General features: G+C 41.1%; 1 protein-coding gene across 1 annotated transcript; it reads right to left on the bottom strand.

Annotated features, from left to right (window-relative positions):
* Positions 1-2,012: 2,012 nt before the first annotated feature.
* CYP2U1 (cytochrome P450 family 2 subfamily U member 1) lies at positions 2,013-21,221 on the bottom strand. The gene is made up of 5 exons (XM_026698236.2): positions 20,589-21,221; positions 15,282-15,914; positions 7,619-7,780; positions 6,592-6,759; positions 2,013-4,743 (listed from the first exon to the last, which is right to left on the bottom strand). Exons 1-5 carry the CDS (start codon positions 21,058-21,060, stop codon positions 4,565-4,567), a joined length of 1,614 nt encoding a protein of 537 aa, XP_026554021.2. The 5' UTR covers positions 21,061-21,221; the 3' UTR covers positions 2,013-4,564.
* Positions 21,222-21,589: the final 368 nt, after the last annotated feature.

The raw sequence follows: 21,589 nt of genomic DNA, 5'->3' as shown, positions 1-21,589 counted from the left end.
TGGGATACCACCCCCCCAAATAGGATTTGCTTAGGCTAAATATTTGTTTTTCAAGGCGTAGGAGCCATTATCGAAAGTGTAGTAGACACATGTCTGTTAAAAAGATGCTTTCTCTTAGTTAAGACGATGATTTGAGTTTGCAATCTGCAATATAATTCTACAAATCGGATTATAACGTCGTTCAGGAATGGTTTGAATTCCATTGCGCTATATTTCCCACCCACGGTTTTTTCCCCTGAATATTTGAACACTTTTTGATGAACAGTTCTTGGAAATAGCCGAATCTTAAAACTATTTCATCAACTTTCTCTTGCTTAATAGCACTTAGATTTATATACTGCTTCACAATGCTTTACAGCCCTCTCAAAGCAGTTTACAGAGTCACCATATTGCCCCCCAACAATCTGGGTCCTCATTTTACCTATTTCAAGGTTCTTGAATTTCAACTTCCACATAGCTGTTGCTTTCACTTTAAAAAGAACATTACATATATTTAATGATGTGGGCTTTAAATACATGATTTTACTTTATTTCCCTCAGATTATAGAAGAATATAAATTTCAGTAAATTTTACATTTATAATAAAAGCAATTAATTAAATAATTCAGTATTTGGTAATTCTCATTTCCTAAACTTGTGATGGCAAACCTATGGCACACGTGCCAGAAGTGGCACACAGACCCACTTCTGCCAGCACGCAAGCCGTTGGCCTGGATCAGGTCCACTGCGCATGCACAGGCGCCTCCTGCCAGCCAGCTGATTGTTGGGTAACTGCCGTGCATGTGAGGGGTGGGGTGTGCGTGGGAGATGCACAGAGGTGCAGGGCATGTGCAAGAGATTGCGCATTCATGCAGAGGCAACTGGGGTGTGTGTGGGGGGGGTGTCACATGCATTATGAATGCGACTTTTGGCACGCGACCACGAAAAGGTTAGCCATCGTCCCAAACGAAGGCTTCAGAATGTATATTAACATGAATCTTTGTTTCCTATTTCAAGGATTTTCAAATTAGTTCTGTAAAACCTGAGCATTCACCAGAAACAACACACACACAAAAATCAAGAGTTAATTCTCACCACTTACAGCTTTGTCTCTTTTCCAAAGGCTCCGGGTTTTATTTATTTAACTACCGTAACAGGTTCTCTGGTCTGAAAAATTTGAATTTTTGATATGATAGTAATTTTGCTTGGCACACAGGCTTACACATATACTAAGTATAAACATGTGCGTAGATTTGACTTCTTGCCTGCTTCACTTTCTAATGGCTGGTGATTTTAGCTCACCCATTGCATTGTGCCACTGATTTCTTAACTTACCAGTAGTTGGCTGCACTTGAATAACTCACTGAGGCATAGCATACATTGTTTGAAATTATAATTAGTTTAGACAATATAGGAAAAATATACAAATTTTACAACAGTTCTACCTACATCTGGTTCAATTTAAAGAAATTATTTGAATTAAGAATTTTTATATAGAAAACTACAGTTGCCAAGAATAATTGGAGAAAGATAATACAATAGTGTCATATCAGCCAGAAATAGGAAGAACACTGGAAGAAAGCATTTAGGTACATAAAAAGCAACATAGTGCAACCTTGGGTCACGACCGTAATCCGTTCCAGGACTTTGGTCACAACCCGATTTGGTCATGACCGGAAGCGAGACTGACCACACAAGCGCAGACCCCCCAAAAATGGCGTGGAAGGGGAAATTGCTGTGGCAGGGAAAATTGCCGCAGCTATGTTTGGTCACCACCCGAGGATTTGTTCACGACCAGTCAAACATTTAGTGGATTTTTTGGTCGGCACTCAATTTGGTCGTGGTCAGAAGCATTCGTGACCTGCTGCGGTTCCACTGTTTCTATAATATAATTCTAACCAACCTGTGATTTTCCAGATATTTTATACTCCTAAGCATTTGAACAGCAATTGAGAAAAGCTAGTAAAATATTTGTTTATATTTTTAATACCCACAGTAGAACATGCTTAAAAACAAAATTGTCTTCTTAACAGTCTGTTTTTAAAAATAAAACTTTTATTTAGTCAAATATTTTATTTATATAAAACTTTATTTAGATTAACATGTTTCACACTTTGTCGAAACATAGGCACCTTAAAAAAAGCAATCCATTATTTGAGATCTTGGATTTTACATTCTCATCCTAAAATTCTAAACAAGGCATTCATTTTGAAATAAACATTTAGACAATATAAACATTAGCAAGGTATAGGCAACTAATATACCCAGCTCTTACACAGGCCCTTAGTGCCTTCTAAAATGCAGAAATACAGACCTTTGGAATCTGACAAAATTATAAAGTGCTTCAGTAAAAGACTGCTTCTTTACAAAAGGACATACGCATACCAAGGATCAGTTGTATTTTGCCTGATAAGATTATCTGCCATAGCACTACTCATCTAAATGTTAGCAGTGCAATCGAAGGACAAGGATTGTCAAAGATAGCCAAGTTTCCTTTTTAAAGGACAATTCATTCTGCAAGTTAATTCATATTATACTAGATCACAATGCCCTTTTATGAACCAGTTAAATATTGTTCATGCAATAAACCACAGGTAAGCAAAAATGGTTCAGTGTGTTCATCAAACCTGCTGATCCATTAATTCAGGTTCTCTGTGAACTGAAAATGAATGAAAACCCACCATTTTCAATTGGAATTACTTTTGATTTTCCATCAAAAAGTACAAGCCCCAAATTTTGGTAGTATGATTTTTTAAAATTAGGATAACATGCATGAAAAGGAATAGTTACCTTTCTTACCTCACCCAAGGAACATTTTTCTTTTTAAAAAAGCGGTTGATTTAATTAAAAAGTTACAAAATAAAGTTCTTTTCAAGCATGTCTAAGTGCACCCTCATTTATGCTTCTGTATGAAAACAGGAATGGGAAAAAGTTAAGGAAGTCTTTCACATAAATGTGAGTTGGGGTTAAATACATGTACATCTTTTTATTATGCTGAATAGCATCTAAATGTTCATCAAAACATTCTGCATTTATGGACCATGAAATGCCAAATGTTTTGATGAACGTTTAGATGCTATTCAGCATAATAAAAAAGATGTACATGTATTTAACCCCAACTCACATTTATGTGAGAGAAATATAGGAACTAACAATTATTCTTCCTCTCTCTACATTTTAGTATTTAAAAAGCATGGGATTTAAATTCTAATCTTATTTTGGCAAATAAGATTAGAATAAGAGTTTCATTCCTATCATTCATTTCTAAAGGCCTTTTTAAATTAAATTTTAAGTCCCAAAAATCAAACTCAAATATTTGTCAATTGAATTATTTTATGCATAGTTCATGCCAGGACCACAATTATAACTGGTCAAGACTGCTCTCCAATACAAATGGCAGAACATTAAGGTACTGGAGACAAGTACATCTTCTGTCCAATAAAATCATATTTTTAGATATTATCATTATATTTCCTATGCTTTTCTGGAGCAGTACAGTTTGACCATGCTAATGTCGCTTCCTATGGCATTTACATTATTTATTACGCATTTTCAACATAGATGTTACAGGTGGCTTGCTGGTTAAATCAGGCTGAGCTTAGCAGTTTCTGAAATCTGCCAGAAACTCAGAATTTGAACAGTTGAGAAATTACCTAAATTGTGCCAACAAAAAATTAGCTTTTAGCAAACAGCAAATAAATCTCATATTAAAAATTGAATTGTGCAAGTCTACTCAATGTTTTGCTTTTCTTGATTAGCCCAAAGGAACAGTAGTTGGGCAGTGATGGTCCCTTAGAATCAATAACATCATTCTGCATCACCCCTGGAGATCTCACTCCATTTCCATCACCTTTTAAAAGTAAATTTTGCCTTCATTATTAAAACAAGGATGGAACATTCATTTAATTGAACACATCTATGTATGTTTGAGGCTTTACACTTAAAAAAAACACCTTCCCTGAAGCATGTAAAAGGGGTCGTCAACCTGAGGATTGAACTAACATTTGCATATGCAGGACAGCTATTTTTTTTTATTTACTGCTGAAAGTGAAGACAAGTCAGACTTATCCAATAGAAGACACCCCTCTTCCTCCTGAACAGTCTCTGGTTTTTAAGACAGTTTGCAATGCCACTCAAGTTTTCAAGATAACCTGTTATGCATCTTAACTATGTCTTTTTAAAAGTCCCAAATACATAAGTGCTTTCTGAAATTTTGGGGGGGCTTTTGTCTATTGTCGTGTGCAAATTAGATTTCCAATATATTCATTGGCTTTTTATCTACTTAAAAAAGCAATTAACAACCAACGGTTCCCTTATGTGTGGCTGCCCCAATTTTCTCTTGTTACTCAGCAGCTCTTGGGGTTTACATACTTCAATTTGTTATAATTGAAGAGTTTCAGCATATCAAGTGGGAGACAGCCCAAGCGAAGGAGAAAGTGCTTGATAAGTTTTGGATACCCCATGGGCTGAAATTTCCTTGCCTGCTTTGGGCTAATGAGTAGGTTTTAGTGAAGAACGTTTCATTTATAGCCCTGAATTTCATATAGTAACATGAACATCATGCAGCATTTTTTTGGAAGTTTCCTCATCTCTTTAAGGCAATAAGTTTAAATGGGAAGGGAGCTAATGTTAGGCCAAATCTTCCTTCCATTGGTGGTTTCTTTAAGTCCTCAGGGTATATAAAGGTGAAACTTTGTAAAAGGCTCACAAACATCAAGAAAAGCTCCATCTTGGCAAGCTGTTCTCCCATGCACACACGTTTGCCTTTAAAAACAAAACAAAAACAAGAAAAGGGGTTACAGGGAGACAAAAATGAGTTTTCACAATTAATTAGTGCAGAAAACAGTTTTCTTTTCATCTCAATTTTACTCAATTTGATGAAAGGGCATTTGCTTCAAAGAAATGATCGAATGATGGGTGGAATATTGTAGCCTTTTGTCTATATTTACTGTATGTGTATGCACATATGAGAAAAAGAATTTCCTCTCTTCAGATATTTAGATATGAGACGTTGGACCTCTCCCTCATTCAATCCCAAAGGAAAACATTGAGAAGGAACTCTTCCTACAATTAGGGGCATTCTTGTTACTAAGAAGCTCAGCGCCATAGAAATTGTTGGAGAATGTCTGCTTCTTCTTCTTCTTGAAGACACCAGAGCAATTGTCCCCCTAGTTTCTCAGAACAAATCCAATGAAGAATTTTGAACAGTATTGGTGCATTTCTATTAGCATTCTTTTTTTCTGTTCAATAATGTCTGATTCTTGGAAACTGCCTGGACAAATCCCTGCAGTTATTTTGGTAAGATTTTTCAGAAGGGATTTGCCATTGCCTCCTTCTCAGGATTGAGAGAAAGTGACTGGCCCAAGGTCCCCCTGCTGGTTTTGTGCCTAAGGCAGGACTAGAACTGACAGTCTCTGATTTCTAGCCTAATCCCTTAACCACTACACCATAATAGCTCTCTAATTCTCTCCTACAATTTATTAAAATGAAATTCTAGGTAGTTTTTTTCTACCCATTCTGTTTCTAAAATGGTTTTGACAAAAGGCAGCATCACAAAAGAATTGATTCCTGTTTTGACAAAAGGCAGCATCACAAAAGAACTGATTCTTATTGTGTAAATATTTTCTGCGCTGTTTGTTGTTATTTGTAGCCTGTTTACCTAATGTATGACATAATATTACGGCTGTGGAAAACCATCACTTGCCTATAAGAAGTTATGGGGCTACAGCCTTATGGAATGAGCCTCCAAGGTCATAGTTAAAATGTTCTAAATAGGTTTTGTTTATTGAAAAATAATAAAAGGATGATCTAAGGAATGATAGTAACTGTAAAATATTTACAGTTAAAAGACTTGGAAAACACTGGTCTCCTGTTACACAATCTTATATAACGTCAAATCTGGGAGACAAGGTTGAGGCCTGATCTATATTTTTCCTACATTCCTACACCACCTAATTCGGTGATACACAAGTTGTGACCTTCGAAAACCTTGGAAGTTGACCTTTTAAGCTTGGTGATAAATTATAACTCAATACATTCATGAAGAATGATGATAAAATTGCATCACTTCAACTTCTTTTATTTTATATTGCCATTACATTAAATGAATTTCACTGCTTTCATTTTGGGAGTTTGGTCCTTTGTCACACTGCTCAAGGATCAAGGGCTTCCCACAGCCCTAATAAAGACGTACATTCTTGGCCGAAGTCACTGTTTCCCCTATTGTCCTAAGAGCATTTCTGCTTCATCCAGTATTTTTGATACCACTTTTATGATATTTTAAAAAGTTTTTCAAATTTCTTATCAATGTCATTGTTGCTGTAATGTAATTTTTTGTTTTCAAGTTCTGTGCAGTATCAGCAATTGTGGGCTATGACTGGCATCTGGGTTCAAGAAATTGGGGTTCTAGTATTCATACCCAAGTACATATAATAGGTGTGAACAATACATCAGTTAAATTGAACCTTCACATGTGGACCTTTTCATGGCTGACAAAATGATTGCTTCTGACCCCAAAAGGGTCCTCTGCAGTGTCTACTACAAATAAGTAAGTGATTTAAAGATCTATCACATTAATGTTGACATAATCTTTACTCTAAATGATTAAATTACCAATTCCAAAAGGAATAAATGTTTCTTTTTTGAGGAGCTGGCCATTCTCATCCAGAAATCTTGCCGGGCAAAAATCATTTGGGTTTTCCCATTTGTTGGGATCTCTGTGCACGGACCACAGGTTAGGAATGATTACACTGCCCTTTGGAATAAGGTATCCCTGAAGCTCTGAAAGGAGAATAAAGCTCAAGTTAAAATATACAGATCTCCAAAGATCAATAAAGTACCAATTCATAACTAGAAACATCAAAACTGAAGCAATTCTCCTCTATAGAATTCCTTTCCTCTAGCTCTTAGTTCCTGAAATCAACAGGCATTAAAATACTGATTTGGATGTTATTTTGCCTATTATTTTATTTGTTATTACAGGAATGCAAGTGTGTCTCTCTCTCTGTGTGTGTGTGTGCGTGTTTGTGGAAGAGGGAAATGTAAACATAAGGGAGACTAATCAAACCACAACATTATAAACATAAATGTTAAGGTTTTTTTAAATATTACAGCCACTTGAAATATGTTTTCAGCTACAGCAGGTAATCCATTTGCTTCCCCTCCCTGTAAAAATTCCCTAGTTGCTACTAAATTACAATTCCTAAGGTGACAAAACAAGAAAGTATTAACAATTAAATAAAAAATGCCACCTGTAAAAATGAAAGTAAAAACAAGTTATTGTAATTGTTAAGATTAGTATCCTACTTTTCATTCAGAATCTTAAGGTATTGAGCACAATATTCCCTCCTTTAGCTTTAACCCATAACAACAACACTCTTGAGATGGTTGAACTAAAGAGTGGTTGGCCAAGAATTACCAGTAAACGTCTACATTAGAAGAAGCACTTGTACTTGGGTACCCCTTGTCCTAGTTCAACAAATTAACTACTATGCTACCCTGGAATTTATAGCAACACAAATGTTGCTCATTTCAGTTTTTCAAGTTTCTACTGAAAGTATTGTTTCTCAGCCAAATGAACTTGCAGCAGGAAAGAACAGCATTTTCAAGCTGACCAGCATATCACCTCTTCAATACTGACCGGTAGATTCTGAGGCCATCCGAGGAATAGAAAGAGGGACAACCACTGTCATCCTTTGAACTTCCATAATAGTTGCTTCTGTAAAGGGCATGTGCACTTTATCAGCCAGGGTAGGAGGTCTGTTGCACCCAATTACCAATTCAATTTCTTCTTGAACCTTTCCTATGCAAAATAAATAAATAGTAAAATGAATGTTTTGGGTGGGTAGAGAACTGGTTCATCTGCAGCCTAATGAAAAAGAAGGAGGGTTACTGGATATATAGAGAGACTTTCATGATACAGGTCCAGAAGAGTGACACAATCTGCTCTTCTAGATGCGGGTTCCTTTAATCTTGTATTTGTCTGCTGTGCCATAAAAATCTGTACACTGATTAGTTTAAGATGTGCTTTAGCATTTTGAAAAATAATGTCTTTGTGAATTTGGTTCACTGAAGCTGGAATTTCATTCTGTCTGCATACACAGGAAATAGAAAGTAGGAATGAAAAGGCAATTCTCTCCTTGGTTCAGATATGTAAAGTACTGTCCCAAGGAATCATTATTGGGAACTTGCCCTTTTTTAAGTAAACAATTTGAAATTAAGATTTGAGTAGTGAAGGAGTTATGCCTGCTGATATTATCAAAATGTTCAGGGTGGACATACCAAAAAAGAACTGTGGATTGCCCTGAAAATCCCTCTCCTAAGTGGGCAAAATGTCTTCAAATGTAGTTTAATATAAATGCATAAAATTATGTATGTTGGCATAAAAATCCCCATGTTTCACCTATACATTAATGGAACTATGCTAATAGTGATCAATCAAGAAAGAAACTTGGAACTATGGTAGATTAGAAAGTTCAGTGAGATATCAACCTAGCATGGAGATGCTGTTAAAAAAATGAATGTATGCTTGAAAAGAAATTGGGAAAAAAAGAATTGGCAATCCCAAAATGCCCTTATATAAATCTATGGTGAGATCACGGTTGGGAGTGTCATGTACCTTTCTATTCAGCACACCTTAAGAAAGATTTTAAGCCTAAAGCCTGAAAAAGTATAACAGGCTACAGCAGTTGTCCTGTAAGAAAAACTATAGCAACTGGCCTGCTTAACTTGGAAAAATTAGGATAGCAGCGGATGTGACAAAGGTATAGAAAATCATGAATGGCACGGATGGAGAAATAAGGCTTTTGTCCTTTCCTCACAAAGAGGACTGAGGGTAGTCATTGAAACTAATTGCACAGAGATTCATGATTAATATAAGGAACTCTATTTCATACAGTCCATAAGTCACTGCCAAGATGGATGGTTTTCAAAGGGTACTGGCCAGATTCACAGAGAATCAGTTGATTACTGGCTACAAATTCCATTTACAGACTGTATGTCTTAAATACTGGTTTCTGGAAAATAACAGAGAATGAGGGATAACCTTTACAGGATTGTAAGATTCCTGAATAAATCCAGCTGAACATTGGGAGACACAATATGTTGGAATACATGGGCCTAAGGCCTGAATTGGGCATTGGTAAATTTACCTGTGAACGCCCTTTCTATCTATGCTGCGAGAGAGCCCAGGATGGGGTAGACTCCTTCTTATGATGTCATTAAGCTGGGTCTGTACTTGTATATATAAAAAGCCAGCCCCTGGGAGAATCCCCAGCTTTGGCGAAGATACTTGACAGACTGAAGAAGTGTCTCTGAAAGCAAACAATCCAATACATTAACATGCCTTACCATCTCTGGACGAACCAAGGGAGGGGCTGGGCTCTCTCGCAGCATAGATAAAAAGGGCATTCACAGGTAAATTTACCAACGCCCATTCTCCTCCATGCTGCGAGAGCCCAGGATGGAACATACCAAAGCTTGCATGTCCACAGGTGGGTACTCCCCTGGCCAATCACTCCAATGGTGGAAACACTTGCTGAAGAACCCGTCTGCTGAAGGCCGCCGTCGCCAAGGCAAAGGAATCCAGGCGGTAGTGTCTGATGAAGGGAGACAGGGATGTCCACATAGCCACTCTGCAAATCTCTTCCAAGGATGCCTGGGTGGCCCAAGCAGCTGAAGTGGCTGCACTTCTGGTAGAGTGTGCCGTTAGACCATGGGGTACCAGAAGAGCCGCCGCTTTGTAGGCTTGTGCGATGCACGTCCTGACCCACCTGCTAATAGTGGGGGAAGAAGCCTTGCTCCCCAAGTGAGAAGATGAAAAGGAGACAAACATGGCTTCTGTTTTTCTAAAAGGGGAGGTACGCATGATGTAAATTCTAAGAGCCCTTCTGACATCTAGAGTATGCCACTTGCGCTCTAAGTCATGGTGTGGAAGAGGACAGAAGTCAGGTAACACAATGTCTTGGGACCAGTGGAACCAAGTATTAACCTTTGGGATAAAGGAGGGGTCCAGGTGGAGAACAACCCTATCATTGTGAAAGATGCAAAGATCCTGCCTGATAGAAAGGGCGGCCAGTTCTGACACCCTTCTGGCCAAAGTGGTAGAAACGAGGAAAACTACCTTTAGAGTTAGGAATTGGACAGACGCTGTTCTAAGGGGTTCAAAGGGGGGCTTTAAGAACCAAGTGAATGTCCCATGAAGGATACCTGTGCACCACAGGAGGGTGTAGGTTGGAAGCCCCTTTCAAAAATCTCCTGACTGAGGGGTGATGGGACAAGGAAGGAAGCGAATCCCATGAAAGAACTGAGGAGAGAGCTGCTACCTGGCGACATAAGGTATTGGGGGCTAAACTTTTCTCCAAGCCATCCTGAAGGAATCTAAGAACCTCTGCCAATTGGGCTGAGGAAGGAGAGAGACCCTCCTTGAGGCACCATAGGGAGAAAACCCTCCAGGTGGCATCATAGAGGCGCCTCGTAGAAGGTTTGCGAGAAGCCTGGATGGTGAGGATAACCCCCTCTGGGAGATTAGCCTCCCTTAGCTGCTGCCGCTCAAGCGCTGCACGGTCAGCTTCAGCCACTGGGGCTACGGATGGATCAGGGCCCCTTGGTGCAGGGAGATGGGTGACCCCCTCCCCCCCAAAAGGGCCATTTACCAGCAGAAGGTTGTTGTCTGCCGGGTGGTTCTTGACGTTGGTCTTGGCGCTGAGAATACGCTCTCTGTGGCCAAGGAAAGCAGGAGGTGGATTCCGCCCGAAAGGCAGGTGGCCGATAAGGAACTGGGCAATAGTCAGCTTTTTTCCCTGAGGAGGAAAGAATTTTACATTTATCTTTGGTCTCGATGAGATACGGCTCTAGAGCCTCTCCAAAAAGCTTGTCTCCTGCACAGTGGGCAGAGGCCAGCTTCCATTTGCAGTGTGACTCCGCCTGCCAATTTCAGAGCTACAGAAGCCTTCTTGCCGCCACTGAAGATGCCATGGCCCTTGATGCAAATTTGGCGGAATTGAGGGTGGCATCCGCAGTGAATTCCGCCACTGCTATAATTTTGTTAAGGTCCTGATGAGACTTGAGATCAGAGGCAGGCAATCGATCCTGAAGTTGGTGCAGCCATCGTAGAGATGCCCTTGTGAAAAACGATGCAGCAGTTGAAGCCCGAACAGCCCACACAGCTGCTTGGTGGTTGCGCTTGAGGGTCTGTTCAGAACACTTGTCCTCTGGTTTAAGGACATCCTCTGGCTCAGTGGGAGTGCCAGAAGAGGAGAATGATGCCACAACCGGAGCGTCTACTGAGGGCACTGCAAGGGCGTTGGCTAGGGATGTACTAACATTGTAAAACCGTTTGTCCAAAGATGATGGACGAGGACCTGCCGAAGGGGAAGTGCACTGCTCCTTGACCATGTCAAGAAACAAAATGGGAGAAGGCGAAACCTCTGTATGTACTACTGACTTGGAGAAGAGCGAGTCTCCTTGCTCGGAGGGTTTCCCTTGTGATTCACGTGCTGCTTCCTCAGGTGACAGCTTGGCAGTGACCAGGGCCTTTATACTTTAGGGGTATAAAGAGGGCTGGTTTAAAGACTAATGCCCTGATTTTTGCAGCCACTTCCCTCTGAGCAGTACGTTGTCTGCGTCTTTTTCTTTTAGTGGGTTGGAGGGCCTGTTCCACCGGGGGGCTTTGCATGAGCACTGTCCTGATTCATTTTAAATAAGCAAGGCTCAAGTGTTGAGAGAATGGCTTTGGAGCCCTGAAAATGGCCGCCAGGCAACTTAAAATGGCCGCTCACCTTGTGTCTGAAGAGACTGCACTCAAAGGTGGCCGCTGCTCGTTGATGGCTCCAAGAAGTGAATTTCGCTCCTTAGGCTACTGCAAGCCCCGAGCAATCAGATCAGCCAGAGAAGGAAGAGATGCCTCCCATGTGATCAACTGGCTGGCTGTTATCAGTTTGCCAATCAGTTTTATGATCGGACAAACTGCGGCTATGGGGAAGGTCTCAGACGCTTCCCTGCTTGTCTAGCAGTGCTTGGAAAAATGTTTATCCCAACATTGCAGGAGAACGGGGCCCCACTCTTGTGAAGCTGCAGCTGCCCAGATCCCCGGGAGCTGATTGAAGCAAGGGTAGCTTCTGAAGAAAATCACTGAATAAAGCTTATGCTTTCAGAGACACAGCTTGTGACTTAAAGAAGCTGAGTCAAAGCTGGGGATTCTCCCGGGGGCTGGCTTTTTATATATACAAGTACAGACCCAGCTTAATGACGTCGTAAGAAGGAGTCTACCCCATCCTGGGCTCTCGCTGCAGCATGGAGAAGAACAGCAGAGTTCTTATTTTCATACAGTGGAGTATTTCAAAATAAATTAGCAAAAAAAACCTATTTGCACAGCTTTAATGCCAACTAAATGTCAAACACTGCCCTCTTCTCCCTGAACCAGAAATCTGACTAGACCTAAAATGTGTTGGAAAAAAAATAAGCCAACAAATTAAATGAATGGAATGTTTTTTTACAAAAAAAGGTTAAAAGACTGTTTTGCTATGGATATTTTTGTCCAAGATTTGGTATTTTTCATTACCTGGATGGATGAACTCTTAAAATGGGACTGTGGAAGTGAGCTAATTTCCAGTCATAGTGCAGAAAAGAATATAGGGGCAATGTTTTGGTTTTAAAACAATGTTAAATCTATCTTGGGGTTTGCATTATAACTTTTCTACATTTCATGCTCCAAGATGGGGACAATAGGACACCAATTTTCAGCAAGAAGGGTCAGAAGGCTCTGCAAAGATAGAGAAGCAAGTTGTGTATTTCTGTTCTAGAATATCCTATATTCATTTATTGAAGACTTTCCAAATTGCTGCCAACTCCAAAATCAGAACTTGTGAAAACTTTCGATAGGGTGGCAGAGAATAAATAATACATGAAACATGAAAGCTGTTCAGTCAGCAATTTGCTGTCACTATGTATGCTGTGCTTTTAGCAAAAAAAAAAATATTTTTATTCATTAAATTATTCACTAAATTTCTCAAGACTTAGCCCTCCTTTACAAAAAATTGAAACATCCACTCTAAAATATTAAAAGCAACAGAGTAGCAATCAAAGCAACATGGTGACATCCTATTATTCCTCTAAATGGCTTTTGAAGAGTTTTGTTTAACCAACTTTTGAAAAACAACCACTGAGGGGGCCAATCTTGTTTTCAGGATAGGCTGTTCAAGAATATTGGGGCATTAGTGAAGAACAGCCTTTGCCTTTTCTAGCTCCCAACCCCCTCATTTCAATGGGACAGCACTAGCAGTTTTTCCCAGAAAAATACATTGGATGGGCCAACTCTAGTTGGAGTTGCCATTAAAGACAATATAGATTAGACCAGCACCTGGGAACCTATTGAAAGTCAGTTCAAGAGCAACAATACAAGTATTATATGCTCATAGCAACAAACACCAACCGAAGAATCAGTTCCAGTGAAGATTTGCAACAGCCACACTTTCCACCCAAGCATGCAATAGTAGGCATGACTCAAAAAACATCTCCAAGTTGTAATCCTGCTACCTCAAGAGTAGTACTTCTATGTCAAGAGACACCACTTGAACAGACAAAATACTGTGATGAACAAACAGCAATTTCTTGCTTGGATTCAGTTTTAGCATGTTTTGTTCATCCGGACTCCAGCAGCCTTCAGACATTGGGATGAGATTTCTACAGTGCAATAGTGACATATAATTAATGCCATCTGCAAACTAAGGATATTTCACTTCAAACTGGCAGATGACATTTCCTAGTACTTTCAAGTAGATGGTAAAAAGCAGCAGGGAGAAGACCAAATCCTACAGCACAACCAAATAGCTACCATGCTTTTCCTTCCCCCATGACCACTCACTGAAACTAGCCTCTGAATCTTCTTCTTTACTTCCTCTTTTACCACTTCCGGTGTCGAGGGATCTTCTGAATAAGGAACAGAAGTGGAGCAAAATAGTGCCTGCAAGTCATAGTACCTATGCAATTCTATGTCCCATAGAATCAGAGGCTGCTGAGTGAGATCTGATAAGATTAGTAGAGCACATTAATCGAGGCTCTGACAAGGTCATCAACCCGAAAGCAATGCCATCTTGGTCCCAATCCGTTTCTTTTAAAGCACCTTACAACTAAATCCCCAATGTACTACCTCCCCACCCCCCAAAATAGGTTGCCATACTGGGCATTGGCTGTTGAGAACAGTTGGATATAAACAGGCTCCTTCAGGGTGGTGGAGTCAGAATCATCTTCAAGATAGAATTTCGTATCCTAAACCTTATTACCTCATGGCTTCAACTCATCAGCACCCTACCATCCCACAGCCTCAGAAAGGATCATGACGTCCCCTTGGGAGAATTTGCAGTCTCTCTTTCTGCCTGTTTGTTATTGTTTCAGCTTTATTTATTCTTTTTAAAAAATGACTCCAAAGTTAATCTACCAGCATATCCCATTTGTTTGACAAATCCTACTTACAAAATGACCTAGAATATACTTTTAATCCAATCCACTCTTGAAGCAGTAACTCTGCCTGGCCAGCTGAACAATCTCCAACATTTTATTGCTTGAACAACAAAGACACTTTATATCTTCATTAAATATTTTACTACCCTCAGCACCAGGCTGAGCAACTTTCTTGAGGTGAATGAGAATATATATAACTGAGGTTTGGTATTAGGGAAGCAGTTGGGCCACTATTTTCAGACCCTCTGGGGTAGTTGGGATTAAGGGACTTACACTGCTCAAGGAGAGAAAAACCTAAGTTGGCATATATTTATTATGTATAATATGTTAATTATGAAAAAAACTTTTAAAACATCAGTTCCAATACAGCTGTCTTGGAAGATTGCTTTGTTTCGTTTCTCCATCCTGAGAAAAGAGTTTCATCTACTCCTTTATAGAATGTTTTAAATACAGTAGATAGGTCTCTTTACATTGTGGAACATAACCCCTAATTCTATCACATACGCAGGACTTTCACTCCCAATGCACTGACAGAGATATCTTGTCTATTCCAAGTTCTGCAGGAGGTTTTGCCAAGAGGCTCCGATCAGTTCTCCTGCTCCTTGCATAGACTTTCCCTTCTTTTTTTTTAAGAAGTACAACCCCAGAAAGAGAATAAAGCAAACAAAAAAATGCTGCTCCCTTTTCCCTGTCATTGTTCTTTTTCGTAAACATCTTGGAAAGTCTGGCCCAACCCACCCACACTTCTTATAAAGCCCAGCCCGCCCACTCACCCAAGTAGAAAAGCTTTGAATTACTGACTTCAAAGTAGGTTTAGTAGGAAATGTAGATAAAATGCCACGTACTTTGCTCTTGTGGATGAAGTGACATGTAAAGAAGGCTCCAGAGTAGTGTGTTGGTGGTAGTGTCCGTGCCTGCAATAAAAATGTCTCCAATAATGAAGAACAGGTAGTCTTCATTAAAGCTACTTTCCCCATTGATCTTTTCCTCATCTGAATGCAGGAGATACATATCAATGAAGTCTCGGGGATACTGGACATCCAAGCTTTCCCTGTGCTGTCTAATGATGTTTTTCAAGAAAGCACTGATATTTAGCACAGTCTGCCTGAATTCTCTGAAAGGTCCAAAAGGAAGATAATAGAGCCATGGGCAAATGTTGACCAACAGTACCTGACTATTCAGGCTGACCTCTAGTGCACGTGACATAAGATTTAGCATGTTCTTGAACTCTGCATCATCATAATCAAAGCGCCTACCAAAGGTTATTGAGCAGATCACATTGGACACTGCGTTGCCAATAATAGGGAAAGGATTGAATTGCTCCTCTCCATGTTTCAGGATCTCATCTTTCACATACTTGAATTCTTCAATGATTTTAGGCTCCAGACTGTGCTTTCCTAATCCAAACTGACGGAGAGTTGAGTGGGAAAACTTCCTTTGTTTTTTCCACACTGGACTATAAGGCGCAAACACTACACCTGTAGGGAGAAAAGAACATTTAAGATTTGAAATGGGGCTTCTTTGAATCCTTGGAAACCTTGCTTGCAGTTTCTTTCATTCCAAAGCCTTTGTCAGCCAGCCTGTTGCTTGCTAACATAGAAAGGGGAGTGGGAATGGGGGAAAATTACATTGCAGCTTTGCAACTGCTGTTATCTACACCAGTGGTCACCAACCAGTGGGCCGGAGACCACTGGTGGTCCGTGAGAAAATTTTGGTGGTCCGCAGAGAAATATTACCCCAAAGCACCCCCAAAGCAATTAATCCAAGTCCGAGGGAACAAAAGGATTGTGTCGCTTGTATTGTGAACAACACAAGATAGTGAGGGGAGGGGGGAAAAGAGTGGAAGGGGGAATTTGCCCCACTCGCTCCATGCGCCTCACCCGGCCACTGGGCTGCTTCTTTCCACTTCTTTCTTTTTCTGCTTTTGGCTGCACACAAGGAAAGCAGAAAAGGTCTTTCTTTCTCTCCCCCCAAACTCCACCAGAAATGAGTCTTTGGGACCCTGCAAGGCATCCTGCTCCAGGAGGCTGCGCTGGCAAAGACTAATTTCTGGTGGAGTTTCAGGGAGAGAAAGAAAGACTTCTGCTGCTTCTGCTGCTTTCCTTGCATGAAGCCAAAAGTATCTCTCTCTCTTCCCCTGAGAACAGAGCTGGAGACGGTATCCTGCAATCTCAAATAAAGAATGATTGATTGGTAGAAAAATGAGGTGGGGAATTTTCCTGCAGACTTTTTTTGGATTTTCCCAGGATCTTTGGTCCACGGGATTTAAAATTATGAGTTTGGTGGTCCCTGAGGTCCAAAAGGTTGGTGACCCCTAATCTACACGGCTGAATTCCGTTGGCTCTGGTATGTAGTTGCCTAGCTACAAGGGGGTTGGGCTGTGTATTGTGTTTGAAGTTGAAGTGTTTGTGTGTTTTCCCTCATAGCTTGCTTGAAACTATTTGCTTTCAGTTTGTTCTTAGTAAAAGTACTTTTCTCTAAATCTATGGAGCCAAGGATTTCTCTTTCCTATGAATTGAACAGAGACAGCCCTGACAGCCTTGAAGAGACAATAATTTGGGACATAAATTGTATTACATCTGAGTTACATAGCCTAAGGCAGTGGTTGCCAACCAGTGGGCCAGGGACCACTGGTGGTCCGTGAGAAAATTTTGGTGATCCGCAGAGAAATGTCACCCCCAAAGCACTCCCCCAAAGCAATTAATCCAGGATGCATGGGAACACAAGGCTATGCCACCCACATAACCGCGGGAACACTAGGCTTGCGTCACTTGCATTGCGAACAACACACGATAGTGGGGGGGGAAGGGTGGAAAGTTACCCTACTTACCCCACGTGCCTGGCCTGGCTACTGGGCTGCTTCTTTCTTCTTATGCTTTTGGCTGCATGCAAGGAAAGCAGCAAAAGTCTTTCTTTCTCTCCCCCAAACTCCACCAGAAATGAGTCTTCGGATCCTGCAGGCATCCTGCTCCAAGAGACTGCGCCAGCACGACAAGTCTCACGAAGATTCATTTTTGGCAGAGTTGTGGGAGAGAAAGAAAGATTTCTGCTGCTTCTGCTGCTTTCTTTGCATGAAGCCAAAAGTCTCCCACCCCCACCCCGCCCCGAGAACGGAGCTGGAGACGGTATCCTGCAATCCCAAATAAAGAGTGATAGATTGGCAGAAAAATGGGGTGGGGAATTTTCTTACAGACTTTTTGGGGGATTTTTTCCCAGGATCTCTGATTCATGGGATTTAAAATTATGTGTTTGGTGGTCCATGAGGTCCAAAAGGTTGACAACCCCTGGCCTAAGGTGCCAGATCTGCATGTAACTCCAGAAAAGATCTCCAAAAATTATTGCCAAATTTTATCTTTTAAATATGACAGAAGATAAAAAAAAATGTTTAAATACAAGACTGGAAGATAAACATATTTAATTTTAGTTACATTAAATAAAATGCAGCTTACATCTGGGAGACACATGTTTATTTTTAGGAGTACGCACCACTTCACAACCAAGTGCATCATCTGATATGGAAAAAATTGAGCATCCCTACTTTATGCAATGAATAGAGCATAAATCTTGAACCCAATCTTTCATTTTCTGCAAAAGCATCTTTGAAGCCATTGAAATTTCATTAGGCTTTAGAAACAGAGCAAGCTGCCTTAAAAGTGTGTCAGAATGTTTGCTCATCTAGCCAGTTCTGTAAATTTGCCAACCTTTTCCTTAATGGTGTGTTTATTTTTCCAAAACAGTCATTTTGAAATTTGCCATAAAGTTATCTTTGGAAAGTTGAAATGCTTCAAAAATATGTTCTTTTTTGTGTCCATTAATTATTTTGCACGAAGCTTGTTTCATATATCCTTAAGAATAAAGGGGCCCTTCTGGCTGATAATGGCATGTATCACATTAATGGAAGAACACATGAATACAGTTCTAATCTTGCATGTGTACTTGTTGTATTAATGATAGTACAGCTGGTGTCATGGGGCAATAGACAGGTGGGTTTGTTACAGATTTCTGAACTCATATCAAAAGATTTCAGCAATTTCAGAAATCTTCAACAAAGTCTTTTAACAGATTTCATTTGTTAATTGATAAGGTACTTGCACTACTTGTAATCTGCCTCACTTATATACATCATCTGCAGAATCATCCTGTCTCCTCCTTTTCCACGACCCTAATTTGAATCCTGCATTAGTCTAACCCGATTAAGTGAACTATAGGTCACAAATCCATACACCCTTTAATGTAATTTGTTAGTTGGAAAAAATTGCCCCAAACTCCTTCTCATTTACACAAATCTTTTAATTTCAGTCATTTTAGCAAGCCGTCACTTATCTGAGTCCTAGCTCAGTTTCTGCCTCGTGGTTAAGTATGCTGCAGAATGCTGTAATGTTTATATACTATGCAATTCAATTGGTTCAAAGTCTGGTCCTTCACTTCGTCAAAAAGTGTGCCTATAACAGAAGCCTAAGACTCAGTTCACACATTGTGCTAACTGTGGAGTCAGTCCTTGGTGTGTCCTACACTTAGTTTTCTTGCAAATGTTTCATTGCCAAACTAGGTAACATCAGTACTAGTAAGTGAATCAAGTTTGCTCTCATTTTATGCCCTGTTAGTGTTGGTGTAATGACTGCGTATTTCCTTATTGGGCTGTTTACTGTTAGTTTGCTAATCTGAGTGGGTAGTTTTTTGATTAGAAACTACCAACTAGTGTTAATCTTGGCCTTAATCATCCAGGTGTTGATTGCTAGTAAAGGTGGTATTTAGGCCTTTTTGGTTTTGGCAGTCTCTTTTAAATAGGTATGTGGACATTGTCTCTATGTGCCCTATTGATGACCAATTTGTCTAAGTTTATGGTATCCAGGAATGTTCTAGTTCTTTGTGACTTGGCTTGGTCTAGAATGTTTTCCAGTTGAAAATATGGTTGTCTTCCTTCATTAACATCATCTAGCAGTCAGAAGAAGTGAGGGCATTTCCTTAATTTCACAACCCATGGACAGATTTAACAACGGTTTCAATTCCAAAATTTCCTAGACCTAGACCAAACCAAGCCCCCAAACACTAAAGAATTCTTAGAAGCCTGGCACTCAGACAAATCCCTCCTCAATGGGCACATCGAAATAAACAACATCTACTACCATTCAAAAGAGGAGATCAAAAAGCCCCCAAAAGGAAAAATACCTAAAAACTTCTCCTTACCTCACCTCCTCCATACCCAGATAAGCAGAGATTAACACCAAGATTAATCAACAAGATCACTCCCACTAATAGGGTAAGCCACAAGCATATAAAATGAGAGCAAATCTGATTTCCTTACTAGTACAGATGATGTTACTTAGTTTGGGAAATGCAAGAAAACAACCTGGTTGAAAGAGCACCAAGGATTCCACAGTTTAAACCAGGTTACAAATATTCTCGAATAGAATAACAGAGTTGGAAGGGACCTTGGGGGTCTTCTAGTCCAACCCCCTGCCTAGGCAGGAAACCCTATACCACTTCAGACAAATGGTTATCCAATCTCTTCTTAAAAACTTCCAGTGTTGCAGCATTTACAACTTTACAACAACTAGAGGCCATTGATTAATGGTACTAACTGTCAGGAAATTTCTTCTTAGTTCTAGGTTGCTTCTCTCCTTGATTTGTTTCCACCCATTACTTCTTGTCCTGCCCTCAGGTGCTTTGGAGAATAGCTTTACTCCTTCTTCTTTGGGGCAGCCCCTGAGATATTGGAAGTCTGCTATCCTGTCCCTACTAGTCCTTCTTTTCCTTAGACTATCTTCTATTACTGTGCTACTTTATTTTGAAACCACGACTTGTTGGGTGTGTGTAAACCAAACCCATAGATCAAAAAAAAAAAACAGCCTTAGGGAAGAAAGTAAGGGTTTCTCTTTCGCTCATTACACATGCCAAACTAAGGGAGGGGCAGGGCAGGGCTCTCCAACCTTAGCAACTTTAAGCTTGGGGTACTTAACTCCCAGAATTCCTCAGCCAGTTTTGCTGGCTGGGGAATTCTGAGAGTTGAAGCTCCCCAAGTGTACAGTTGCCAAGGTTGGAGAGCCCTGCTTTAGGAGAAGGAAATCTCTCCTTTGCCGGAAGGGTCCCTGACCAAAGCCCTCCGCCCCGTCGAACCCGCTGCCCGCCCACCCCCTCGTCCCGTTAGTTACCCTTCTTCTGGGTAACGATAGCCACGATGGGCATACTGGGCCGGTCGCTGAAGATTTCGGCCTGATTGACCAGCGCATCCCGGACCGCCTCGAAGTCGCTCAGTACGATGACATGGCGGTTGCCCAATGCCATTCGGAAAATGCTGCCGTACATTTTCGCCAGCTCAGTCAGCACCACATGCATCGGCGACGGCCCTCCCCACTCCTCGCCGGCTCGCTCGCCGTCGTTCCCTTCCTTCTTGTGGGACGGGAAGACCTGCAATTTTTTGGGCAACAGGGCGAAGGCGAAGTTGCCCAACAGGGGCCAAGCCTTGGGGCCAGGCGGAAGGCGCTGCTGCAGAGCCCGGCGGCCCAAGAGCCACCACAACGCCAGCAGCAGCCCGGCGGCTCCGAGCATCGCCGCTTTAACAGTCTCTGGGGCTAGAGAAGCAGAAGGCAGCGGCTCCCCCGCGCCGGCGACCGCCTTGGCCATCCCGCCTGAGGCAAAGGCCGAACCCAGCAGCAGCAGCAGCAGCAGGTCCAGCGCGGCGCCAACGGGCAACCTGTTATACGGGGCGTCCGCCGATGTGCCTTTGCTTTCCCGACCGCTGGCAGTACCTCCTCCTTCGATTGGCTGGCTGCGGGGGAAGGAAGGAAACTCCTCCCCCGAGCCGGTGACGTCTGAGGGGAGCATATTTTCTGCTTTGAGCCGCCGGAGGTGGAACGCGTTCTCGGCTGGCGCGCTGCGCGGAGGCCGCTGAACGGCGGTTCTTAAAAGGCCGTGCCATCAGGGCCGCCGAGAGGATTATTAAGTGCTGAGGAAGAAGACTAATTATAGTTACAACCAGGGTGTATACTATGATGTATGTTTCAAAAGGACTTGATATATCCGGTATAGACTGCCGTTGCAAAATGGGAAATGTGAATAACGAAAAATGTATAATATTTTTTTTTTTAAAAAAGAAGACTAATATGGGCCCCCTCACCTACACATCGGCGCATAAATCAATAATGTCATAATG

This window comes from Pseudonaja textilis, chromosome 6, assembly GCF_049901715.1.
Source record: "Pseudonaja textilis isolate UNSWEBS1 chromosome 6, rPseTex1.2, whole genome shotgun sequence".
Classification (NCBI taxonomy): Eukaryota; Metazoa; Chordata; class Lepidosauria; order Squamata; family Elapidae; genus Pseudonaja; species Pseudonaja textilis.
The sequence above is the reverse complement of the archived record's forward strand: the minus strand, read 5'-3'. Positions and strand labels throughout refer to the sequence as shown.